Source organism: Tiliqua scincoides, chromosome 3 (genome assembly GCF_035046505.1).
Source record: "Tiliqua scincoides isolate rTilSci1 chromosome 3, rTilSci1.hap2, whole genome shotgun sequence".
NCBI classification, from domain to species: domain Eukaryota; kingdom Metazoa; phylum Chordata; class Lepidosauria; order Squamata; family Scincidae; genus Tiliqua; species Tiliqua scincoides.
In genome coordinates, this window is record NC_089823.1 from 184,187,053 (window position 1) to 184,213,082 (window position 26,030).

The window sequence follows — 26,030 nt, forward strand, 5'->3', positions numbered from 1 at the left end:
CCAACGAAAACAGATTGCTTGTAGTCCAGCAGATCAAGGATAATTGCTAAAACATGTTGATTGACCAATTTCGTAAAAAACGTTTTGCATTAGGAATTGCTGGGCACTGAAACAGAATTAATGGGGGGATGGGACCCCTGTTTATCTCACTTATTCTGTCACTAAAAGCATTAAACGGCAGCCAGTACATCTGGGTTTTGTTTCAAGCTGTGCCCCTAAACTCTCTTGCAAAGATCTCCAAGTTACCTGTTTTGTAGAGTTTCATTTGCTTTTTACTGTAAAATATGGATTAACAAGCAACCAAATCAAGGCATAAGCACCCAAACTGCAGAGATAACACTCTTGATTGTGTTCAAACCACAAGGAATAGAGTCCTCCTATTCATTCCCATGGCTTTGATCAGGGATGTCAAACTCATTTCATATAGAGAGCCAAAGTTAGCATTCATGGTGCCTGCTGAGGGCTGGACATCATTAAGCAGATGATGGCCAGAAATTGGCATTTTTTTCTCGCATCGAAACTCATCAGCTGCAAACAGCAGAAAATGTGTAAATCTTTTTCATATTTTCAAGGTATGAGAGAGCCCAGTTATCAAGCTGGGAGAGCCCTGTTATAACAGGGGTTGGATAGATGGCTTCCGGGGGTTGCATTCAGCCTGCAGGCCTTTTGTTTAACATGCCAGGCTTAAGGCCCAATCCTATCCAGTGCCAGTGTAGCCGTGTCAATAGGGCATGCACTGCATATTTTGTTGAGGAGGCAGACACAGAGGCCTCCTCAAGGTATGGGAACATTTGTTCCCTTACCTTGGGGCTGCATCACAGTTGTACTGGTGCTGGAAAATTGGATAGGATTGGGCCCTTAGACTGCAGTGACGTCTCCAAACATTTTGCCTTTTTTTTCTAACAGAGGTACCATGTTGGTTGTTGCTTGTTCTGTTTTGATACCATTCTGGATCCCTTTGATCTGGTTCTCTACTTTTTTTTTTTTGCCTGTGTGTGAAGTTCTTCATCATCTACAGCAGTGGTTCTCAAACTTTGAGGGAGCTTTACTTCTTCAGTAAGTCTTTGCAGGAGAGGGGAAAGGGTAACAATGTGATCCCCAGTACTTGCGCTTACATTTAAGTAGTTAGGGCTGCTGGAGGTGCGGGCAGCCCTCTGTAGGGCTCCCCAAGGCTTGGAATTTTCAAACAAAGACATTGCAAAGCACTGCCTGGAAACTGGAAACACGTCCCCCTTAAGGACATGATCCTAGGGATAGCTTCCCTGCCACTTTCCCTTCTTTAAAGGGGCATGGGAAGCTTGACACAAACTGTTTGAGAACCACTGCTCTACAGTACACAGAACGTTTTCTAGAATGTCATGCATTTTATTCTCTATTCAAATACCCAATATTATTAACATCTTTAAAGATAAATATTTCATTAAAAAACAACAGGCGTGGTGCCTGGTAGCAATTCTTTATGATTTTTCCTTCCCCCCTTCAAAAAAAGTTAAATACTTGACCAAATGACAAATATCATTGCCTATTCAGGCATGCAGGATAAACAAGGTTTGACTGTCATCTCTGTCTTTGCATTGAAACCTTATCTTGCTTAGCTTGTATAACTTCTGGTACATTTGCTAACTCAGGAGTGTTGCAAGAGGATGCTACTGTGTTTCTGGTCAGAAAACTGTGGCAAGGAGGTGGGGGGATGGTAGGTTGAGTGGCATCTGCTGGAAAGGAAAACATAGCCTGTGTCTGGCCTAAGTACAGGTTGAGACTAAGTAGGGTTCCATTCTGAGCACTCAGGTGGATGGCAAAAAATGCACTATAGCAAATCAATTTAAAAAACAAACTTTCTTTGCTCTGGTGATTTAAAAACAGCCTTGATGACCTTGGTGATGTAAGACAAGAGTCATTAAGAAGACTCAGCCCCTCCTTTCACCAATGCAAAGTGAACCCCTTTCTTTCACTTGCTCAGGGGGAGGGGAGGGGTCGCCTAGAGAGAGAAGGATTGATGGATTGTCAGCCAGCTGCCCTCTCTCTCTCATTAAGGAGGCTAATGTTAAAGGACTGTTCAGTTTTTTAAACTGGTTTTAAAGGGATGCATTTTCCCCTTTTCCAGGGATTAGCACATTCCTTCTCATTTGCAGGGGGCCATTTGTGTTGAGTCAAATCCGTGTATAAAAAATCTGTGTATAGATAGGCTGGACCTGTACAGACTATTACTATTGTCTATGGATGAAGCTTGAAGAGGGTGAAGAATGGCATTGGATGTTTCAAATCTCAGTGTTCAAATCTTAGTCTCAAATCTAGACATACTCAGTGTGATCCAGCTGGTAGAGGGTAAGGAACCCTTTGAATTGGGGGAGAGGAGGCAGAAACAACTGCAGTTACAGGGCAAAGCATGGTGATTTTCTGCTGCTGAGACTTTTTGCAAAACTCAGTTTCGCCTTGGCTGGGCTTGAGACTTGTTGGAGCAAATTTATCCTCAATCTGCTCAATGCCTTTTCCCTGTATTTAATCAAATGAGCTAGCTGCTAGCACAAAATTGACCATGTGTTGGCACAGTGTAGACTAGTGTTTCCTCAAACCTTGGGTCACTAGGTGGGTTGCAAGCCAATTTGAGGTGGGTCCCCATTGATTTCAGTATTTTATTTTTAATATATTAGACTTGATGCTCCCATGGTATGTGACTGCATTTGGGGACCTGTACTTTTAACAAGCTACTATATATATTCTTTTAACAGTGATAGTCAATGAGACTTACTCTTGGGTATGTGTGGGTAAGATTGCAGCTTCGGACTGCCCCCCCCATTTTCCTGCTTGATGATGTCACTTCCGGTCATGACATCACTCTGGTGGGTCCTGACAGGTTCTCATTCTAAAAAGTGGGTCCTGGTGCTAAATGTGTGAGAACCACAGGTCTAGGCAATTACATGAACAAGATCTGTTTACTCTGTGTCCATAGATATGTATCTTTTAATCCCAAGCAGGCTCTGTCTTCTCTGTCTCTTGGCAGGAACCGCCATTGTCACAGAGCAGGATGCAGCTATGTGGACGGATGGACGCTACTTTCTTCAGGCTGCCCAGCAAATGGACACCAACTGGACGCTCATGAAGATGGGTGTGTGAGAGTCCAAAATAGTGCTTTGCTTTAACTCTAGTTACCTGAGGGCACAATCCTAACCAACTTTCCAGCACTGGCATAGCTGTGCCAATGTGGCATGTGCTGAATCCTGCAGTGGGGAGGTAGTCAAGGGGGCTTCCTTAAGGCAAGGGCATGTTTGTTACCTTACCTTGGGGCTGCATTGTGGCTAGGCCAGTGCTGGAAAGTTGGTTAGGACTGCGTCCTTAATTGAGCAAACTTACTTTTTTAACTCATTAATTCTCTTTAGTTCCTGTTCTTAAATAGCAGAAGGAACAGGAGTATGGATAGTTTTAAAAGAGCATGAATAATACTGTAAGCTGCAGTGTTTGTTCATGTGGGTCTGACATGAATAGGGCCTGATCTGCTCCCTTCCCAGCATGCTTTTGTCTACCATGGAGAATGTACTTGCTTGTAGGAAGCAAAGCAAATAATAACTCTGGGATAGGCCACAGGATTTTGCGCGTGGCCTGTCTGCAAAGAGAGTGGCATTATAGTGGCAAAGAGAGTGGCATTTGGCCTGCATCAAAAGTGAGGGTTACGTCCCAAGGATGGAGCATAAAGCCAAAACTGTGTATACTTAAAATTGCCTGGAAATTGCATGCTACCTCTTTAAAAATGTTGAGACACAGGCAGGAACAGCAGTTTTGCTCTCCCAATCTCAGTCTTCCTCCAAGGCATGTGTTTAGTAAGTAGAATGGCAAGTGAAATTTGGCCTGCAGTATTTAAACTGCTGGTGTTTTGTTCTTGGTTTGCCAGCTGTGTGAAGTTGACTGAGTGCAAGATGCAAGCTGATTGTACTTTAAAATGTACAGGTTATCACATGCTCCTGTGTAAAATTTAAAGAAGCACCTGATTGTGTTAATTTGAATATTGCCTGTGTTGATTGACAACAATTTAGTAAAGATGCTGAGTCAGCTTTGTAAGTGACTTCGCAGTGACTTTTCACAGGAAAAGCCATTTTTGTTGAGTTCAGACTTATTTCGCAGTCCAGGGTCTGTGAAACTGGCACCCAGCATTCCAAATGGAGGAATGTGGAGGCTGTGGAGCTTCGGACTGCCCAAAAACAGCCTCCGAACAATGGAGGCTGTAAGAGTAGTTCAGATTCCATCACCTTGATGTATAATCCCAAAATTATTTTTTTTTAATATTTTAAAATATATTTGACTGAAATATTTCTACCTGCAGAAATTGCATTGAATTGTCATTGTAGTGGATTGAGCAGTTTGTGGGGAAGGACTGAGGATCTGAAAGGGGGGGGGGAGGCATGCTTTCTCTTTCAGCCTACTCTGGACTACTGAGATACCTTGAACTTCCAAAAGTAAATACTGAACTGGACTCTGAAGATCTATGTCTGTGGCGCCAGTTCTCTGCCTCCTATAATTGTTTTCACTGCAGTGGTTGAGATTCTTCTCTTCCAAGTATCACATTTTCCTCCCCTAGCACTTCAGCTCCTTTCAGTTACTCCCCTCAACTTGCTACCACTATTTACAATTGCAGTATCTAGCATGTAGGTAGCCTGTCTCATGGTTGCCTTGTAACTGCAAAGCTCTCTGTCCTGGAGATATATGAAATGACCAATGAGGAAAGAGAGTAGGAGACGAAGATATGAGCCATGAGAAGTAAAAAGCTTATATGGTTACCCTGCCTCCTTTTTTTTTCCTATTACATTGAGTTCATTTTGAGTCAGGGAGTAGAAGGAAAGGGTTATAATCTGCTGACTCCCAGGTGTGTTGCTTCTGTGGACAGCTGTGGCAATAGTAGGGAGTGAAAGAACCATAATTTGGTGATGGACTATATACTTTGCAAACACTGGCAGTCCTTGCCTGTGTGCTGTCTCCTGACCAGAAGTAATTGCAGTGACATGATGGTGTCACCATGATTACTTCTGGGGGCTGCCCTCCTCCTCTGCTTTTTCAAAGGGCAGGCGGCCCTGGGCTGGTGGGGACAGGCTCCAAGGGGGCCACGATCGCAGCCAGCCTCAGAGCTTTTCCGTGCTGCTCCAGCTGCACTGGTGAGTGGGTGGTGCAATAGAGCATCACTGGGTGAGGGGGAGGCAATTTTGCAGCATCTCCCATGTCCTTGCCCAGGGCATTTGCACTTGTTGACACCCCGCCCAGGTATGCCAGTGTTTGCACATAGGTCTTGGCTTCACTTCCTACAATCTCCATTTACAAGGATATGAGTTAGCAGGGCTGGCAAATATCTAAGACCCTGCAGGTCAGTCCTGGATGGATCAGGGGTCTGACTTTGTATAAGACAACTTTATATATCCAGAAAGTGGATGCTCTGCAACTTTTCAAAAAATAAAATACTAGAGAGTAGATAAGGTCATTTGAGGTGGCAGAATTCTAGAGTATATCTGCACTGTATCCTTGTGTCCCAAACACAGATTTTAATCTTTATGAGAACCTATATGCTTTCAGAAGGAATGAAAGGGGACTGTAAAAGTTCTTGTACTACTGGGAACAGATCTATATAGAACAGACTATCAATCAATCAATCAATCAATCAATCAATCAATCAATCAATCAATCAATCAATCAATCAATCAATCAATCAATCAATCAATCAATCGCTGCAGTTTTCAAACTCTCAGGGAGTTTGAAAACTGCAGTAAGTCCTTGCAGGGGAGAGGAGGGAGGCAGCAGGGGTGGGGGGAAGGCAGTGACACAATCCCCAGGTTTGCATCGCTTGGGGGGGGCTGCAGGGTCTGGGATGCGCTCACCAGTCCCTGCAGCAGTGTCAAACCGGTTTTGCGGAGGTGGAGTGCAATCGCTCCACTTTCACTTTTGGAAGGCTGGGGAGCTCTGCAGACGCTCATGCAGGGCTCCCCTCACCCCCAGGACCCTGCTGCAGGGACTAGTGAGTGCACTGGTGAGTGCATCCCAGTCCCTGCAGCCTGGTTAGTGATGCAATCCTGGAGATCGTGTCGCTGCCTCCTCGCTGCCCCCTGCCCCTTAAGGGGGCAGAGGCCAGGGCCTTCAGGCTGGGGTGTTGCAACACCCCAGTTTGAAAACCACTGATCTATAGTGTAGCGAAAGGTATGAGTGTGTATAGGACTTAGGGAGGTAATGACTTTAGAGCTGTGGCAACCTCTTCCTAGGAATTTATGTACGGTTTCCCCTAAATGTAACTTGGTATATCTATTTTTTTTTACACAGTTTCTGTCCAACATTGCATATATGCAACAGGAACCAAATGTGTACACCTGTGGGCAGGGCAGAAATGGGTTAATTATTGTGAGATCTACGGGGATGGGGCCATTTGCTTATTTGTTTAGCAATGTAAACCACTTTGTGTTCTATGTTTTGTTCAAAATGCAGTATATAAATATTCTTAATGAAAATATTTCACACCCCGGCTTTGCAGTCTTAGCAAATCTGGAAGCAAACTTGGAAGCACATCTGTATGTTTGCTGTTGTAGCTGTCCAATTAATCTTGCTGTTTCAGTTTTCATGCTTGCACCCTCTCTTTAACCTTTGCAATTTCTTGTATATTCCTCTTTCTGCCCTCAGGCCTGAAGGACACTCCCACACCAGAAGACTGGCTTGTGAGTGTGCTCCCTGAAAGTTCCAAAGTTGGAGTCGATCCTTTCATCATTCCTGCAGGTTAGTTTGCCCCTGTGCTTTCCCTCTTGGTACCAGTGCTTAGATTTTCCTGACCAGCACAACTCCAGCACTCATCAAGGAGATATTAGAAGAAAAATTTGCACAGACTTGCTTTACGAATATTTTGCATCATCATCATCATCATCATCATCATCATCATCATCATCATCATCATCATCCTTTTAGCAAAACAGTTTATAAAGCAAAAATTTACAGAGAATATCAACTAAAATAGACTTGCAATACTGTAAATGTATGGGGATACTTCTCCCCCACCCCACCCCACCCACTCCCCCACATAATGCATTATAAGGACCTTATATCCAAACCCTCAGAACTGAACCTGCCGTTAGGCAAGGTGAAGCAGATTTGGACAGTCAGCTACCAGGTATTTAGTTTAAAAAAAAATACTTTTACCACTAGGAAAGGGTCACTAATGCTTTACTCCAGGACTTGTCATCCTGCCCCAAGGTTTTTATTTTTATGTATTGTTCATATTTTTATAGTGCCCTTCCTCCAAAGAGCTCAGGGTGGTGTACATAGTACTCTCCTCCTTTTATCCACGTGACAACCCAGTGAGGTTGAGAGATAGTGATTGGACCAAGGTCATTCAGTAGTGGTAGCTCAGTAGTGATGAGGAGAAAGGACAATGATAGAAATCATCCCTAAGAATAGGGTAGGTATTCCCTAAGAATTTCAGAGTAGGTAACAGGATACTGTGACATTAAAAGAGAGCTCAATCAGTTATCTTAGGCAACTTGGGAAGTTCATAAATCTAGTAGACATGAGTTTCCAGCCTGTTTGTGTGGATTCAGAGGAAGTTAATAAGGATCTGTGTTGTCCCCAAATTTGGTTAAATAATCCAACTTTGATTTGTAAATTTTTAGCAGAAGTTGTCCTTTCATCTCCAGTTTTTTCTCCAAAGCTGTAAGTGGATAAAAATACTATTTTAAAGTAAAATTATTGTCCTGTTTGTAATGGTTTTGGAGAAGACCCCAGTTCTGCTCTCAGTCGTGGAACACTTGTTTGCATGTCTAAATAGTGCCATGGAGTGTTCTTGGACCGTTGTTTTATTTTTGCTGTATTAACATAAATAATGGAGGTAATTTGCAGGTTGAGGTTCTTGGCAGCACCCTTTATTGTGTAGCCCAAGGTACTCTTTTTACTTCTCTGTCTTTCTTAGATCAGTGGAAGAGGATGTCTAAAGTACTGAAAAGTGCTGGCCATGCTCTTGTTCCAGTCCATGACAATCTGATTAATGTGATATGGGCAGATCGGCCACCACGGCCTTGCAAACCCTTGATGACCCTGGGCCTGAGTTACACAGGTTAGCAAACTCTCAGTCATGCCTGTAAGTATATTGTTGATGATGACCTGACCATCTCGGCAGACTCCCCTTGCAGTTCTGTAAAGGCCTGGTCTGGAAAAGGAGAAGGTAAATTACTGAAGACTACTGTATTTGTCATAATACTTATAAGAACATATAATACTTATTAAGCATTGTACATAAACAGAAGTAAATTACCCCCAAGTTTAGAAGTAAATTCTTTATTACATTTAGGGCGTAGTCCTACACACACTTTCATGGGAGTAAGCCCCACTGATCACAGTGGAACAGTTCTAACTAGGCATGCTGCTTGCACTGTTAGATCCATATAAGTTAGTTGGACTGAGTTTGTAATTTCATTCCATTTTGCAGGAATCAGCTGGAAAGACAAGATCACAGCTCTGCGGGTGAAAATGGCTGAACGGAAGGCTGTCTGGTTTGTGGTGACAGCTTTGGATGAAGTGGCCTGTAAGTGCTAGTATCAGTCCAGTTTCATTGCACACTGTTCTGTTGCCCTCTTTATTTTCTGGTCCACGATCTCTGCACCGCTGGAAAAGCGAAAGCTTGCAGCTTATGCAGAGACCTTTTAGATGACAGACCTGTTGTGCAATTGCAGTCTGCCGGTTTTGTTCTTGAAAGACAGTGATCGGAGGAGTTGGCTGTTTTAGTGGTCAGTGGCAACTCTTTTGAACGAAGGCAGGAGTGCTGGTGGGGCTGATACTGCAACTTGCCACGTTTTTACATAAAGGTAACCTGATGTTAACAGGATGAGTTGTAAAACATCTGCTGCCTCTTGTGTTTGTGGCAGGCCACCACAATCCTGCTCCCAGGCCACTGTACCCCAGTTTCTTTTTAGCTGGATCCATAGACACTTGAGTGAAAAAGCACAAAATAGCAAGTAGTGTGACAGCTTAAAGAGAGATGGAGAGTGCATTGGATTTAGTCCAGGGAGTCTGAGTTCAAACACCTACTGAGCCATGGACTCCTTTGGCAGGTTGGGGTGAATTGCACGCTCTCAGCTTTAGTACTCCCTATGCACACCGATTTTCAAAGCCTTAACATTGTAGACTAGTTTTTTGGTTTTGGGTGCCTTATTGAAGGGATAGCCTTCAATAGCCTTGGGCTTCTTCTTTATCCTACAAGGGGATTTACAGCACAATCTTGTGCTTCTGTAGTCAGAAGTTAGGCCCATTACATTCATTGGAAACGTACCTGCAGGAAAGTGTGCAAGGATTGTATCCTAGCTGAGCCAATGTGGTGGAAGTGTCAAATTAACCAAGCGATCTGGGTTCAAGTGCTTACTCATTCATAAGGTTATTGAGTTAACTTGGACCATCCACTCTCTCTTAGCCTATCACACCTTAGCAAGTAGTATGCCACAACAGAGTTGTCGTGAAGATAAAACTCATGCACAATTCCCTGACCAATTTTGTGGAAAGGTGAGCTATAATTGTAAATAATAACTCCTGCACATTTTAGGTAGCTGCTGTACCTACTGCTTGTTTTTGTGTCTCAGCACATGGATGCTGGCACATATGTCAGATTTCTGTTGAATCGGGCTAAGGGCCCTTCTAGCCCAGCCTCCTATATCTCACAGAGATAGTGTTTCACATAGATTGTTAAGGCCACAGTTTTTCCTAGACTGGAAGAAGTCTTTATGTGAAAAATCTAATGTGATAAGAGGTCTGGGAGTCAAGCTGTGTGGTCAAATCAGAAGCTGAGTATCTCATCCCCCATTGTTCTGTTCCTCAGTTTCCTTGTTTGCCAGAAACATAGATTAATTTTGTTTTTCCGCTTAACATGAGAAGCTTCTGTCTTCTGATGAATGACTTCCTGTCAAACTGCCCTGGGTTTTTGTTACCCTCTGCATCCTAGTCTTTTGTAATTTCAAGAAGGCTTCAGTATGTGGATGATGATCTTCAGAGTGCTTGATTCAACATGTTTTGTCAAAACGTACCCCACAAACTGGTGGCCCAATCCTATGGACCATTTACACTGCCAAAACAAGCTTTGTGGTGGGAGTAAATGGCTTTATGGCTGTCACAAATATGACAGTGAAAGTGGGTGCAGGCTGGCTGCTGTTGCAAGCATGACCACGGACATGCTGCTGCTGCTGAGATCGTTCAGGGGTTGGAAGGGAGATGGGGAAGGGTGGAATGGAGAGGCAACCAGGGTGGTGAGGAGGGTGAATTGGGCCCAGGAAGGGGGTGGGTTTGGTGGCAGTGGTGCCCCTTTCCCAGGCCTGATCTGCCTTCACTGGTCAACATGGCTTTGCTCCACTGATACAGCTGGCAGCAGTCTGATTTGACCCATGGCAACAGCAGGTGCTTACCCCAAGAAAAGGGAACAAGTGTTCCCTTCCCCTGAGGAGGCCTCAACATGCCAACACTCCTCTGCAGGATACAGCAGATGCCATGTTGGCAGTGCTGCATCACCACACAGGTAGGATTGGGCTGCAGGAGAGACAATTCATTCAGTTCTAGACAGGTTTACACATGCATTTTCTTTCTTCATTTCTCATGATTGTGTGGAGGAAGCAAACATGCAGACTGGTTTTACACAGGCTCTGTATATATACTCTTGGCTACTATTTTGACAACTGCAGCAGGTTTTATTTTATTTTTAGCTGCAGCAGCAGCAGCAGCAACTGTGCATCACTTATGCATTTATCAATATAACACAGTTATATTGTTTATCAAGGCTAGATTGTTACCTTTACTCTTTGCAGCCAAGTGCACAAGCACATTTTGAACTGAACCAGTGGAGAAAAAATGCTGAACAAATGCCGGTGTTAGCTGAAGCTCTGTTTCATGTACAGAACTTGAAAGCTATTCCTTATGTTTTATAGCCAATGCTTCTGGTGCCATCTTGTGGCAAAACTCTTTTATTACCAGTGGGGTGGCAGAATGTCACCAGCTTTCTTTGCACCTGATTGAGGTTTCCCCTTCCTTTTTCTTAAAATAAAAATTCAATAAAAATGTTGAATTCTAATCAGGATTATAATGTTGGTTCTTTATTTTCTAGGGCTCTTTAATCTCAGAGGCTCAGATGTTGAATACAACCCTGTGTTTTTTTCCTATGCCATTGTAGGGACCAACACAATCAGGTAGTGTATCTCATGACTTCCTTGTTGCTTTCAGTGACATTGCTGGGATGGTTGTCACATACGTATTTTCCTGCGAAGGTGTATGGCGGGATATGATTGAAGAATTTATCATTCCAGTGAAGCTATTTATCTGGATTGTGCAGAATTGTGCAGAGCAGCACATCTCTCAACAAATGCGGTTGCCTGTGATGTAGACTTTTTATGTCAGTTTTGATGTCCTGTTTGAATTAACCCTGAATGCAGCCCCTAGAGCAGGGGTCTCCAAACTTTTTGGCCAGAGGGCCGTATCAAATATCTGGCGTGGTGTGGAGGGCTGGAAAAAAAATTTAAATATAAAATTTAAATAACTAAATTAGAGATGGAACTTAGATGAGTGAATAAATGAATGAATGGGCTCATTCATTCAACCTCTTTGGCCCTCAGAACACCCTCCAGGCACAATCAGAGCACAGTTCTGGTCATGTTCAGTTGAGTGGACCAGAGGCTTTCAGGGGACAAGAGGTTGACTGCAGGCTGGAAAGAGGCTTGCTGTGGGCCACATCTGGTCCCTGGGTCGGGGTTTGGAGACCCCTGCCCTAGAGGGATGGGGGCTGCCAATTGTAGCGCACAACTCTGGCATCTGCTGATGCTGCAGGAGATTAGATCAAACCCCTTGGTTGGAAGTTTTCAAATATTACAGCCACTGTTTGCAGCTTTGCCATGAGAGAATAATCTCTGGGCAGTCTCCATGTGGGATCCACAGAGTGCCAAGTGGCCTTTGGCTAAACTCCTTTGTGGGAATAAAAATTATCAAGATGATTTTACCTGTGATTGTTCTGTGGCAAGAATTCTGCTGTACCCCACATGGGAAGTTCTCAGGCTGAAGCATGATGCAGCAAGCTAGCACTTTTTCAAATGTTTATGATAATATTTATTCATTTAAAACGTTTATATTTTCCTTCTTTTCTTAAGTGAGGAAATGCCTAAGGCCATGAACTCTGAATATTAAAAACATTCAATATGTTTTTATATGTAAAATACAGGTGTGTCCCCTTATCTGTGGGGGTTCCGTTCCGGAACACCGTGCAAATAGCTGAAATTCGGATATGGATGGTGGATACAGGTGAACTAACATCCCTGCAATCTGAATCCTCTGCAGGCAAGGGGAGCCCAGCTCCCCTCACTTCTGGAGTCTTCTGAACTCAGCAGAGTTTCTGTCCACAGCCTCTGCCAGTCTCAGGCTGAACTCTAGAGCTCAAAACATGTCACTTCGGTTTCATGGAGAAACTGGAAGTGATGTTTTTAATGCAATATAAGGCATTAGGAGGCCTAGGGAAGCCAGGATTTTCCTGGGCCTCCCAGTGCCGTATAAAGCATTAAAAACATCATTTCAAGTTTCTCTGTGAAACCGGAAGTCACATGTTTTGAGCTCTAGAGCTTAGCCTGAGTCCTGTGCCGTTTTCTATGGATGAAAAGCTTATCATGCTGGGATTTGAAAACAGCAGGTGGAAGCAGCATATTAGATTTGGTCAGCACATCAGGGAGACCTCAGTTTGCTTAGTGGCTTCAGTGGCTGTATGCCCTGGGAAGGCACACATTTCTGGTCATGTCTGGGAGGAACTCTGAGGCCCTCGAGCTGCAGGCTCAGCATTTGCTGATACCCAAATCCCACTGTATTTTACTTTTTACCTTGTCATATTGAACTGGATGTTTTTACATATAGGGGGTCCCTGCATCTGCAGATTCTGTATCCGCAGGCACACCCTGCACATGCCCCCTCTGGAGGTGAGGGGAACTCCACTCCAGTGGTAATCTACCACTGTGCCTAGTCCACAGTGGCCATAGTACTACTTGCATAGTCCAGCAGAGTCCCTCAGCACAACTGAGCCATGGAAGGTGGGGTAGCGGCAGCTGGGTAGGTGGTTTCAGAACCAAAGAACAAGCTGTGAGCTGGGACATACTGTTGCCAGTTAAAGTCTCAAGCAGAACAGGAAGCCCATATATTTCTTCTTGTTTTGGGGAAACAAATAGCCAGCCTAGGTGGTCAGAGTCACTTCAGTGCCTGGACACCTTTTGCAGCCTAGGGAGATGCTGCAGACTTGCCTTAGTGGCTTACCTCATGGGACAGAACTGTGGGTTTTGTGGCTGCTCCTGACAGTGGGTCTGGAGAACCCCACACACTTCATCCATATTTTCTTTGTCCACAATTTCCTACAGGTTGTTTATTGATGGTGACAGAATGGCAGACCCAGCTGTGAGAGAGCACCTACTACTGGATTCCACTCAGGATGCGGAGTTTAGCATCCAAGTCCTGCCGTACGACTCCATCCTGACAGTACTGAAGTCCCTCTGTGACACCCTCTCTTCCCACGAGAAAGTGTGGCTCAGTGACAAAGCCAGCTATGCTCTGATCCAGGCCGTCCCCAAGGTTTGTGTACTTTGGCAAGGCAGCCAACTTTTCCAAGCTCTGCGCTGTGTACGCGCCTTTTCACTTGGGTCGGATACAGGCCTTGTCCGCTCTTGGAAGGTGGCTTTGAAAGCCAAGCCAAGCTCTCAGTGGGTGTCTCCCACTCTGGGGAGCAAACAGCGAACTCATTAGAACAATTTATCCAAAAGGTTGTCAGCTTTAAAACTGGTCAGCAATTTGAGTAAATTGGCTCCTGCAGCAAAGAGCTGTCTTGTAGATAGGGTTGGAAAATGTTCTAGTGCAGAGCAAAGAGAAGCTCCATTCTTATAATTCTGATGGGAGCGAAACACAGCAGCCTTCTCTTGGTGTTCAGTGAGAAGGCTGTGACTGCTTGGAGGAGCACAGCATTCTCTGATAAGTTACTGTTACTGCATGTGAGGCTCCCCCCCCCCAGTTGCTACCTCTGCAATGTGATGCAAAACTGTTTTCTGTATTGCTTCAGTGTTGTGTGTACTGGCTTCTCTGCACAAGAAGCATCTTGCATTCATAACCCACTCCTCTTTCAGGAGTTTCGAGGCCTTAATTTAAAGTTTTCTGTAGCTCAATGCAGGTTGTGTGATGTGAAGGTTGCCCTTCTCACCTATTTCCGTGTACAACTAACACAGTGCAAGTTGAGTCCGTCCCCAAAACATAGTAATAGTGACTTCAGATGTGATTTTTTTTTGATGGTAGTGAATTTTGTGTACTTTTCTGGTTTGCCCCAAGTGCCACCTGCAGGCTGTGGAAGAATTTGACAAGACACTTTCAGTGGCTTTCCCTTTATACGCCCATTTACTCCTTATTTTGATACTGCTGCCCATTTGCTGATTCTCTTCCTTGGTCCAGTCTGCACTGTACTGCCTAAGGGTAAGATGAACAGAGGCAGTTGCTCCTTCTCACCATTGTCACTGCTTGCCTTCTTGGAGAGAGCAGGTGAACAGACTGTGACAGCAAGATAGAAAAGCAGCAGAGCTAGGGGCTCAGGAAGTTAGCAGTGGCCTCAACCAATGTGTACCATTGATGCTGTCATTGCCACCTTTCCATACCAGGAAAGCCATCTTGATTCCTAGACTTTCCTCATGAGCTTTTAATTCTAATTAGTTAGCCAGTAGTGACAAAGATGATTCATGTGGAAAGTTTTCCTGACATTAGTATCATGTGGAAGCCTATTGGGGGTCTCTGATATTTCCAACTGCTGGAGCCATGTTGGGAAAGGCAGGCTAAAATCCCTGCTTGGTCATTGGGTGGTCTGAGGCAAATCTGTCCCTCAACCTAACCAATCTTTCAGGGTGGTTCTGAGGATTAAAATTAAGAAAATCCAAGATATCTGCCCAGAGGCTCTTGAGAGAAGAGAGAAATAGAAATGTGACACATTTTGTATAGTTTGGGGATAAGTAAAACCACTAGAATATGGGCTATTAGTATTGTGTGACTCCTGTAGCTGATCCTGGTGGTCCAGAAGGATCCAAAAAATGTGGCTGACCTGCTTAGCATATTAGCTGAGAGTTCTGCACCTGGCTCAGAACTGGGCAGAAGGGGCAGCTGGGCTCCACCTCAAAATCTTTTTCTTCTGCCCCAGGACAACTGCTACCTCAGCCCCTACACTCCCATTTGCATTGCAAAAGCTGTGAAGAATCCAGCAGAGGCCGAAGGCATGAGGAGAGCTCATGTAAGTGACCTGCCACTTTGTTGAAGTGACAGTCTGCAGCTTGCACAGCTGCAAATAACAGGTTCTGCTAATCTCTGTGGTTGTGTACCCAGCCATCAGTTTTGCTGATGGAGGTGGAGAACTGTTTTTGGCTTGGGGTAGAAACAAACCACCTGCTTTTTTATGTTGATATTGTTATGCCTTAAATGTTGGGGGTCAGATTTTTCTGATAGCAGATTTGTATATTCCATCACAATCTTAAACTCCCCCCCCCCCGTCTTCCCATTTTAATAACAGATTAAGGATGCTGTTGCTCTGTGTGAACTATTCAATTGGCTGGAGAAAGAGGTACGGTTTTATATAGTTTTTTTCAAAGGTGTTTGTACAAAGGTGTTTGTACATCTTGTACACTATTGTACAAGATGTTAGATGCGGTGGGAAAGTGACAGTGACCTAAATGGGGCTAGGTGGAGACCATGGGCCTGACTGGGCAAGGATTCATAAAGTCTACATTTTTGCTCTGTTTCCATTGTTCTTTGTTAACTTAAAGCAGCCCTGTCTCTTAGGTTCCCAAAGGCAATATTACTGAAATATCATCTGCGGACAAAGCAGAGGAGTTCCGTAGGTAAGAAAAAAAGATCCAAGTGTAGAATACTTGAACTTCATAGTCATAATTGCAGTTTTATACAAGCATTTAGGAAATCAATGTCTGTCTGGATGCTTTTAATGTTTCCGTGAGACTCTATGTAAGGGAGGGTTCTGTCTTCTGGGATAAACAATTTGGAGAGGAGTAAGCCCTTCTCTGCCAAATGCCTTCTGCCTGTTAAGGCAATAAGATGCGATTCTTGTTTCTTCAGGCATAGTAATGTTTGTCTCATAGTCCAATCCTAACCAACTTTCCAGCACTGATGCAACCACTGCATTCTATGGTGGTGATGGTGGGGGGCAGTCACAGAGGCCTCCTCAGGGTAAGGGAACATTTGTTCCTTTACCTTGGGGCTGCATAGTGGTTGCATTGGTGCTAGAAAGTTGGTTAGGATTGTTCTGTCAGTGGACCACTGTTCTGGTCTCTTCACCCTCAACTCTCGTTCCAAGAGCAGACTGGTAAGTCGCCCAGGCAATCTGCAGAGCATTGAAGTGGCACTGGCATCCCTTGGTCCATGTTATATCTCAGTTGTTCAACTGATGTCAGTTGACACACCACTGTGTGTGCTCCAGCTCTGCTTCCAGATCACCATCGCCCCAGCCTTCTAGTTCTTGGTTGATACTGTCCAGAGTGCATAGCTAGGAGAAGATGTGCAAAATGCTGAGCCATTCAATTCATCCAGGTGAATCTTGGTGACATTCACAAGGTCATCAGCCTCATTGCCTTCCATCACAGACCATGCTTTATTTACTGCCGATCTCCTGATGAGCGGCAGCAAAAGCTGAAGGACTTCAATGGTCTCAATTTCTAGGCATTCAGAGACAGGCTAGAGGTCTTTTGCTGTAGAGATCTTAATCTCACTCCAGCTGGAATCTGGTATCCTAGCTGAGAAGAGAAGAAGGGCAGGGAAGACCGTGATCAAGGGAGAGTTGCTAGGAAGAGTTGGAGGTTTGCTTCTAGTGGCTCAGCAGCTCATGTTCATGAGATCTATCTTTCTTTCAGCCAGCAGGAGAACTTTGTTGACTTGAGCTTTGCTACTATTTCAAGTACGGGCCCAAATGGTGCTATTATTCATTACAGGTAAGAGCAAGAGTCCTCCGCTTACCTACACCATCAGAAGAACCCTGAGCATCTGTGTGGAAATATGTATCTGCCTATAATAAAAAAAATTCACTTCTGTTAGTAACTTATTTAGTTTCTGTGAGTCAATCAACAGCTTAGACAAGGGTTAGCTCCTTTTGCACTTCTGGCTACATTCCCAACATAGATATAAGGTGATAACTAGGTTAGGTATAGGCCTGACTTCATGGCCTGGTTGCACAGGAAGCAATGCACAGGAAAGATCTGTTCCTATGATCCACCTGCAGGTGGAAGTCCAAGTAGTACCCTTATGAGTGGCTCCTTGGCCTTTCTAAGGTTGCAATCCTAACTACATTTTCCTGTGAGTAAGCCCCATTGAACAAAATAGGACTTACTTCTGAGTAGACCTGGTTAGGCTTGTGCCCTTAGTTACAGAGTGGTAAGCCCATGTTTGTGGCACCTGACACTGATCTAATTGGACTGTAGTTTTGATTTAGTATGGGGGAAATGCACTAAGAAAAACTACACTTAGCTCAAAGTTAATATTTCATCTTGTTACATAATTGAAGAAACTATCTTGCAACCACATCTGTCTTAACTTGTTGGTCTCAAACAGAGAGGTGGCGAAATGTGGTGGTGAATAACATTGTTTCATTGAACAGGCCAGCTCCTGAGACAAATCGGACTTTATCCATGAATGAGATCTACCTCCTGGATTCTGGTGCTCAGTACAAGTAAGTGGGTAATAGCTGCTGTAATGTACACTCTATTTCAAAGCAGTAAACATACTGTGTCCTAAATGAGATCTGTATGGTGATACATATCGGTAGCCTTGGTTTATTCTAAAGAAAGGCAGCATGGAGAAAGGCAAGACTCACAAGCCCTATTTCTGTGACATATTCAGGGAGTGTGATCGTGTGTGAAGGGGTGACTTATGCTCATTCAGGTGAAGATCTTTGTTGCATAAGCATATACAACTATATGTAGGGCTCTCGCCCTGCTTTTCTAGCCGTATGTACATACAACTAGATCGAGGATAGCGCTTACCACTCTGCTCCTGCTCCCCTGTATGCTTGTTCACCCACCTGGATATGCCACGAGAACTGAACTTCAGTGATGATAGTATCAATGTTCATAATGATATTTAGTCTTTGTATAGTGCTTTTCTGAGTGTCCAAAGTGCTTCACCTATATAGCTTTATGGTATCCTTATCTGTAATGGCAAAAACAGCAAAGAGTCTTGTTGCACTGTAAGATTTAACCAATAACCCTGCACATGCCTGATCTCATCTGATCTCGGAAGCTAAGCAGGGTCAGGCCTGGTTAGTACTTGGATGGGAGACCGCCTGGGAATACTGGGTGCTGTAGGCTTCTACCATAGTCTTTCGAGACTGAAGGTTGCCAACCAACCAATCTTTTATATATCAGGGCCCCATTACAAGTGCATCTGATAAAATGGACTATAGTCCACAGACACTTATGCATCAAGAAATTGTTTAATTTTTAAGATGCCACAATTCATTCATTCATTCTCTCTCTCTCTCTCTCTCTCTCTCTCTCTCTCTCTGTGTGTGTGCACGTGTGTGCACGTGCGTGAATTATTTCTGAAATGTTATTTCTAGCCTTTTACTGTTTAACTATTACATTGACTGCTGTTCTGTTTTTGTTCCATGGTCATGTTATTTTGTCTGAACTGGTTTTTGTAAGCCACCTTGAAAAATAATTATGACAGGTGGCATACATATTTCTTAAATACATAAATTAGTACAGTTCTTAAGGAGTAGAAGGAAGGGATCTTGCTGGAACCTGTCAATGGCACCTGGTCTATTCCAATCAATGGGATCCAAAAGACTTATAGATGAAATATCTTTCTGTGGAAGTCAATGGGAGCCCTGCCTCCTTCAGTGTAGTTTAGATTTGGCTCTGAATTCTTTCTTTGTTCCTACAGGAAAGTCTAGTTTGAGGCATATAGGAAAGGATGTTTTCCTGTATCTGGGCTGTGCTAGTTTCATGGTTTTAAAAAGTGTTCTCAGTCTCCAGGGCTGATAAACCAAGGCTATTATAGTTGTGTTAACTTGAAGGGGGGAAAAAACCGCCTACCTTTTCTTTTTATAATGAATGATGGTAGGTAGATTAAAAGCATTTTGTTCAGCAGGGAATGTAGCAGACCTGATCTGCCCTTTGAGGGAAATTGTTTCTTCAGAGGTTTGGCGTTTTTTTGTTAGCCAACATGCGTAATGGGCCTTTGAACAGTAACTGTGTGAATGTTCTTTGATAAGATGTGTACAATGAGATCCTTCTTTCCAGACAGCCTAATTATCGGTTCCCTCAATGTCACAATGTGAAGCAGCCACTTGAATATAATGACTTAGGCATCCATGACATTTGCCAGGCTATGGGGACAGCAAGGCTGAATTGGCTGGCCTTGTAATGTTAACTCGAGTGCATTTGATGTCATGTGCTCAGGCAGGGTGCCTGGGCCTTATAGGAAGACTTGGGGTGTAATCCTCCTAGGAAGTCTCTTGTGCTCCTGCACAGCTTCCATCGATGGCAGAGGATCTTGTATTGAAGAACGTTTTGAGTGAACTGTGCTCTGTTTCAAAACTTTGTTTTCAAAAGCATGACGTGTTTGGGGATTTCCAGGATATCCAGATGTCCAGAGATCTAACATCTCAGAGGATGGTGAGGGGAGAGGGTTATTTGCCTGTTTGAGCAAAGGCACTGTGACCTGTAAAACATAGAACTGAAAGAAGTAGCTGGGCCAACAAGCCCAGCTCATTGAATACAGACAGAGTTTCACTTGATTCAAATCCTGGCAGGCTGAGGAGGCTCGTTTGCAAGGCACTTTGCCGATGAGCAAGAAATGCTATAGATGGGATATGTGTGTTTTGCTTAGTGATGGAGATAGATCTGAGTAACTACTTTTTAATGTTTTTCTTAAGACATGAAATAATAGCCTTGGTTGGTTGTTTGTCCCAGCAGTTCTTGGTGTAACTTGAAATCTGCTGGGCTAATTAAGTCTAATTAAGGCTGTCGTCTTATGGGGAGGCAGCGCGCAGCCTCCCCAACCCTCAGAAGGACCTCTGAACATGGCCAGAGCACAGCTCTGGTTGCGTTCAGAGGATTACAGGATGGGAAAATCTGCGGGCTCGGGATCCACAGTGAAGTAAAACCATGGGTCCCGAATCTGAATATGCAGGCATGACCTGTACTTACTTTTGCAAGTCTGCACCTCCTGCCCTTCATTGCAGGGTGATTCCATAATACCTAGTTTTGCCACCCCCCCCCCCCCCGCAATTTTTGTTTGGTTCTGAAAATTCTACAAAACTCAAAAGCTTGCTTACTACTTTCTATTGTTTCTGTTGGCCCTAAAAATTACCTGCTTTTTTTCCTTTTTAAATGAATGGTTGTAGGTAAATTAAAAACATTTGGTTCAGCAGGAAATGTAGCAGACCTGATCTGCCCTTCAAGAGAAATTGTTTCTTCAGAGGCTTAGCCCTAAAAAAAAAGGTTGGTATTACCCTCCTGTGGCTCTTAATTTGGAAACAGACATTCTCTGTGGGATCTGCACATTTTATTCAAGGCTGCATGCACACTCTGGTGGCTTTAAAAAACCCATAGTGTCTGTGCCAAGAAACGTTGAATTCTGTTGCCTGTGTAAATTAGGCAAACCTACTTTGTTCTGGGATGCACAGAATTGCAAACTTCACATAACCCTGATTTGATTGGATTGGCGAAGTTTGTTTCACTAGGTTTTGCGAGTTAAATATAAAGAAGCTTACCTCTTCTGCATTTTCTTTTTGCCTTTTCTTTTTCTGTCTAGAAAACCCTCCTTAGCGCCAAACTATTGATCATTTCTGAAACAGGAGGTTCCAAAGCCTTTGTGTCAAGTACTGTACAGAGAGCTCATTTGGTACAATCACAGAGCTAGAAGGGAATGCAAGGTCACTGAACAGAATCTCTTGCACTGCAGCCAAATCCTCTGTACCTAAACTTTCCAAACAGCCTGGACTGTGGAACAGTAAAATGCAGATGGTTATCCAGACGGGAAAGTTCCACTAACAGAGAGCAGGAGGGACCAAGGGACAACAATGCCAGAAAAACCAGAGGGAGATGGAATAGATTGGTTAGAACAGACATGTTTCTTCTGAACTTGTTACAGATTGTGCTAGTTTTCACTTCAGTGACCTTGCAAGTCTATGAAGACTTAGCATTGAACAGAGCACATCTACGATAGGAGTTGAGCCAGAATTTTAAAGTGGCAATATTAAAAAAAAGCTCCAAACTTTAAAAAAAACAACTTTTTTTCTCTGTTTCAGTTTGTGGCAGGAAATAGACCCATCCTCTTTGGGATTCTGTTTGGGAGTCCATGCTCCAGATGTTACCTCATCCCAGAAGGGTGGAAAACAATGTATTAGTGTAGCTAGCAAGGGGTTGGCTCGAGATACTGATACTTAGGGAGCCACTAGTCTGGAAATCTTTTTTCAGTAGATTGCTGCCACAGTGGACTCCACTATGCTGCGACTCCACACTCCATGTAGTTTATTTCCAGGGCTGGTCCATCTGTGAGGCCATCCGAGGTAGATGCCTCAGATGGCAGATTGGAAAGGGCTTTTGCCTTGGTCTGTCCAGCTCTGCTGCTCCTCTTTCCCCTGCTTCTGCTCCTTGGATTTGAAAATGAAGAGGCAAATGCAGTGGAAGATGGAAGAGAGGAGCGTAGTGACTTAGAGTGGTGGAGCCAGGGTGTATGGTGGCAGTGGCACTTGGTGTGCTACAGTGGGTGCCAGTGTGTCAGGAAGTAGCTGATTCTGTATTTGGGCTTCATTTTTCTGTTGGAGTCCAGAGTTTCTTATTGTGTGAAACTCCAAGGCTTTTGTGCTGGATGAGGAAGGGACCTGTGTGCGTGTGTTTTCCCATAAGAGACTTTACTGCACAGTAACACATCTCAGTAATGTGATGGCAGCTCAGTGCTTTAGGAGCTTTCATGCATGTTCAAGTACTTGCATTTTTCAAGGCCAGCAATGCCCTTTATTGTTAATTTGAGTCTTGCCCATTGCATAACATCATATGAAGTTCATAGATTACCTCCTGCTGTCATTAGGCTGTGCTGTTAAGAACAGACTCTAGCTTGAAACTTCTGGTGTTTCCAGGTTGACTTTTTCTTAATTAGATTATGTTTGATCCCTTTCTCTGTTTTTCTGTTTTGTTTTTGGAAGGGATGGAACTACAGATGTGACAAGGACGATGCATTTTGGTACCCCGTCTGCTTACGAAAAGGTATGCAGAAATTCAGTTTTCATTGTTAATTGGGCCTCGTGGTTGGTTTAGGGATGCAGCTTTTGGAACAATAATGCAATAGGTAGGTTTATTCGTAGGTTTCTATGGATTATGAAGAGCTTTGAGAGGAGACTGAGCTGCCCTGCTGATGCCAAGCTGCTCCCTAAAAGCCACGAAGGGCAGTGCAGACTCCAGGGCACTTAACCCCTCACTTATGAGCATCGCCTTCCACACATGACAAGCTAGGCTCATTGGAGAATAATTGCCTGCTGTAGTCTACCCCACACTGAGAATATAAGCCTCAAGAGGGGACTTCTCTTTAGAGGCAACTGCATCTCTGTGGGAGAGGGAAGCACTAGACTGGTGTTCTCTCAGGCACATAGTCTTTGGAGAAAGTAGCAAGATGGTTCACGAAAAATAGCTGAAGGCAGGTGCTTCCAAGTCCCAGTCCTCCCCACTTCATCCTACTGTAGCTGCTTCATGGTTCAGTGTCTTTTTCCCTCCTGACTTATTTTCCCATGTATATACTGCAAGGATGAGTGGGGAGGCTATGGCAGCATCAAATCAGCCCTAGCCAGTCTGTGCATGCATTTGATCAGGAGGACATTGTTACATTTAGGGCGCAATCCTGAAAATGTGTCGGGCCAACGCAAATCCCTTGCTTCGACCCAGGAGGGTCGCAAACATGCTGTAAAGCATGTTTGTGCCTCCTCAGGAGTAAGCCGTGTTTGTGCACGGAGGTGTGTCGAAACATGGAGACTGAATCCAGCCTCCGTGGTGGCTTACTCCGTGAGCCTTGCATCGGCCTGGCTGGGCCAATGCAAGGCTCTGGGGTGGGCAGGAGGGAGACGGGAGGAAGGTGTTCCTGGGCAGGTGGAGGGCAGGTGGTAGGTGGGCCTAGGGGGGGCTGGTGGGGAACGGGAAGTGCGGCAGGGATTTGGCAGTTATGCTGGATCCCAACCCCTGTTCCCGGGGCAATTCCACCACAACAGACAGAGTTATTTTGCAGGTGGAAACTAGAACACAACAAGTGCTGCTGTGAATAACCTTTGGGCCAGGCATTCCCTGTCCCTGCTCTATTTATTCTCAGAGTTCCATTGCCTTGCAGGAGTGCTTCACCTATGTGCTGAAAGGTCACATAGCTGTCAGTGCAGCCATATTCCCCAACGGAACCAAAGGTTGGTTGCTTTCACCTTTCTTCTCAGCTGAGTTTAAGGGGGGGGGCAGAAGTAATGTTGCTGGCTTTGAAATTAAGATCTCTCACGAGGTCTCCCTGAAGTGTCTGCAGATACTTCTGAAAGTGTCTCAGATTTGGACTTTTGAGTCTCCAACAAATAGAAGTTTACTCAACCTAGGAGATTGATTCTCTGCATTCTCCATATTGTGTAAACTTTATCTCTAGTGCAGTGGTTCCCAAGTCCTCCGTGGGAGGAGGGAACCACTTAAAACTTTGTGGGAGTGGGGCTGCAGCAGTTATGTCATCTCCAGGATGGCGTCATTTCTGGGACAGAAAGGGGGGTTTACTTACCACAAATAGTGCTGGCCTCTGAGTGTGCAGAGAGCCCTGCGGAGGCCTCCACAGAAAATCCACATTGCTAGAGCAGCAGGGGCTCCATTTTATGTCTCATAGAGCTATTCCAGAAGAGCCCAAAGGGCTCCTGTTGCTAGAGGCAGGCCCGTTGTTGGCTGTGTGACAGCTAGGCCAGGCAAGTTTGAGGCCTCACAAGTTGACCCACCCGTGACAGTATTACCTGTGCCAGAAACTGAGACATATATGGGAGAAGGAGTGAATAGAATGATGTGGGAACCTTCATTAAAGTCCAATGTACTTCATGAAGTCTCAATCATATGCTGTGATACAATGTTCTGCATTACATTTGGCCATATTCCTTTGTGTTTGGACGTTGAGGAAATGTATGGTTCTTGGAAATCATGAAGAGTTAACAGTAACTTACTCTAGCATGATATGTGAATTATGGTCAGTGACAGAAACTCTGTAGTAAATGTCTCATACACTCCTTAGTACTCTTCTCCTCTAATACCAACAGCACACCTCAAAGGTTTATGCTTGTGCTCGAATGGGTGATTGAGAGTTACAGTTTAAAATTTTCTTTCTTTCATTTTAAGAAAGTTCTTTTCTTTCTCAGTCTCCTCTTTAGTTCACCTGCTTTTCATTGGATTTTAGGGTAACCGTCACTAAGAGCTGGCCATGAATTCAAATCTTGTAACTTGCTGGGGGGGGAAGGAGGTGCGCTCAAGAGACATATTAACCAACCTTCTGTTTTGACTTGATACAATATGCACAACTAATCATAGAAGCTTGAATGTTGAAAAAGTGGGCCCCAAACCAGAGGGAGGAGTTTTGCTTAAGTTTGATTGCAATTCATGGAACAAATGAATTGCAACCAATAACTTTCACTGGTTTCTTTGGGGCTTAAGTAGGACTGCATTCCTCTGGTTTGGGGGCACTGTGTCATGGAACTTTGGGGGAATAGTGAACAGGGCTTTATAGATGAAAGAGGATTTACACTTTTAGTTGGCCAATATTTATGTAGTCTGTTTAAGACCCTGCAACACAGAAAAGAGTTTTGACTTTTTCTCATTGTTTCACTTTCCCAGTTGTGGTATGGTAACAAGGCAGGCACATTAGATCATGTCATTGTTCAAATTTATCATGCATCTCCTTCCACTTGTGATTCATAGGTCACCTCCTAGACTCCTTTGCCCGGTCTGCACTGTGGGATCAAGGTCTGGATTACCTGCACGGCACAGGACATGGGGTCGGCGCTTTCCTGAATGTTCATGAAGGTCCATGTGGCATTAGCTATAAAACTTTTGCGGATGAACCTCTTGAAGCTGGGATGATTGTGTCTGATGGTATTCATTCCTGTTGACTATCCACTTTGGTGGGTTGGGGAAGGCTTCCTTAATAAAATACCAAGTGATCTTGTGTCTCTGGCTTCTGGAATATTTCCTAGCATAAGAATTTGAGGTGCTGTGACCCTCTTGGTTACTATTTTATAGACAAGGACAGAGAGTCTAGGGTACTTTCTTATTTTTAAAATTGGACTCTAAGGCTACAATCCTATACACCAGTGGTATTCAAAGTGTGGGTCCTGGCCTCTGCCCCCTTAAGGGAGAGTGGGGTGATCGTGCTCCGTTTCCGCTTTTGCGGAGGCAGAGCAGATTGCTCCACTCTCCCTTTCCCTGGCCTGCGGTGCCCTGCAGGCGCTTGCGCAGGGCTCCCCGCATATAGGGACGGCTGCTGCAGGGGCTGGTGAGTGCGTCCCAGTCCCTGCAGCACCCTGAGCGACGGATTGCGTCGCTGCCTTCCCCCTGCCCCTGCTGCCTCCCCCCCGCCCCCGCAAAGACTTACTGCAGGTTTCAAACTCCCGGAGAGTTTGAAAACTGCAGCTATACACCCAAGTCGCCTTGGGTGCCCTTTGGGGAGAAAGGCAGAATACAAATCTAACAAATAAATGCACACTTACCCTGTTAAATTCAATGGGACGTACTTCAGAGCAGACATCCACAGAATTGAACTACACATTTATAAAAGTTATAATAATGTGTATCATTTTTACACAGTACTTACAAAATGTTCAGTACATTGCACCTAGTAAGGACTCAAGGGTCCTTACAAGATCCTGTAAGGTAGTTCAGGATTATGCCCATATTGCAGATGCAAGGCTGAGATTGAGAATCCATGCCCAGTTTGTTTGTGGCAAGTGAAATTTGAACTGGGGCTTTCTGGTTCACGCCATAAGCTCCTAGTCATGATTC

General features: G+C 44.3%; 1 protein-coding gene, 1 long non-coding RNA gene and 1 pseudogene across 4 annotated transcripts in view; 2 read left to right on the forward strand and 1 right to left on the reverse strand.

Moving 5' to 3' along the window:
* The window catches only part of XPNPEP1 (X-prolyl aminopeptidase 1), a 48,178-nt gene that overhangs the window by 16,376 nt on the left and 5,772 nt on the right, over nt 1–26,030 (forward strand). For 2 of the 3 annotated variants that reach the window (XM_066619558.1, XM_066619559.1), the window contains 14 exons: nt 3,002–3,106; nt 6,646–6,738; nt 7,922–8,065; nt 8,438–8,533; nt 11,090–11,171; nt 13,368–13,578; nt 15,176–15,265; nt 15,542–15,592; nt 15,811–15,869; nt 16,893–16,970; nt 17,633–17,704; nt 22,187–22,247; nt 23,356–23,425; nt 24,951–25,124. In XM_066619558.1, coding sequence (XP_066475655.1) covers nt 3,002–3,106; nt 6,646–6,738; nt 7,922–8,065; nt 8,438–8,533; nt 11,090–11,171; nt 13,368–13,578; nt 15,176–15,265; nt 15,542–15,592; nt 15,811–15,869; nt 16,893–16,970; nt 17,633–17,704; nt 22,187–22,247; nt 23,356–23,425; nt 24,951–25,124 — 1,386 coding nt within the window. Of the gene's footprint in view, nt 1–2,975; nt 3,107–6,645; nt 6,739–7,921; nt 8,066–8,437; nt 8,534–11,089; nt 11,172–13,367; nt 13,579–15,175; nt 15,266–15,541; nt 15,593–15,810; nt 15,870–16,892; nt 16,971–17,632; nt 17,705–22,186; nt 22,248–23,355; nt 23,426–24,950; nt 25,125–26,030 lie in introns of all 3 variants that reach the window. The other variant, XM_066619560.1, reaches the window with a different exon arrangement.
* On the reverse strand, nt 15,738–20,947 carry LOC136644062 (uncharacterized). The gene is made up of 3 exons (XR_010794073.1): nt 20,753–20,947; nt 18,056–18,183; nt 15,738–17,044 (listed from the first exon to the last, which is right to left on the reverse strand). It is a non-coding gene; the product is annotated as an uncharacterized lncRNA (long non-coding RNA).
* Nucleotides 18,225–18,341, forward strand: LOC136646738 (5S ribosomal RNA; annotated as a pseudogene).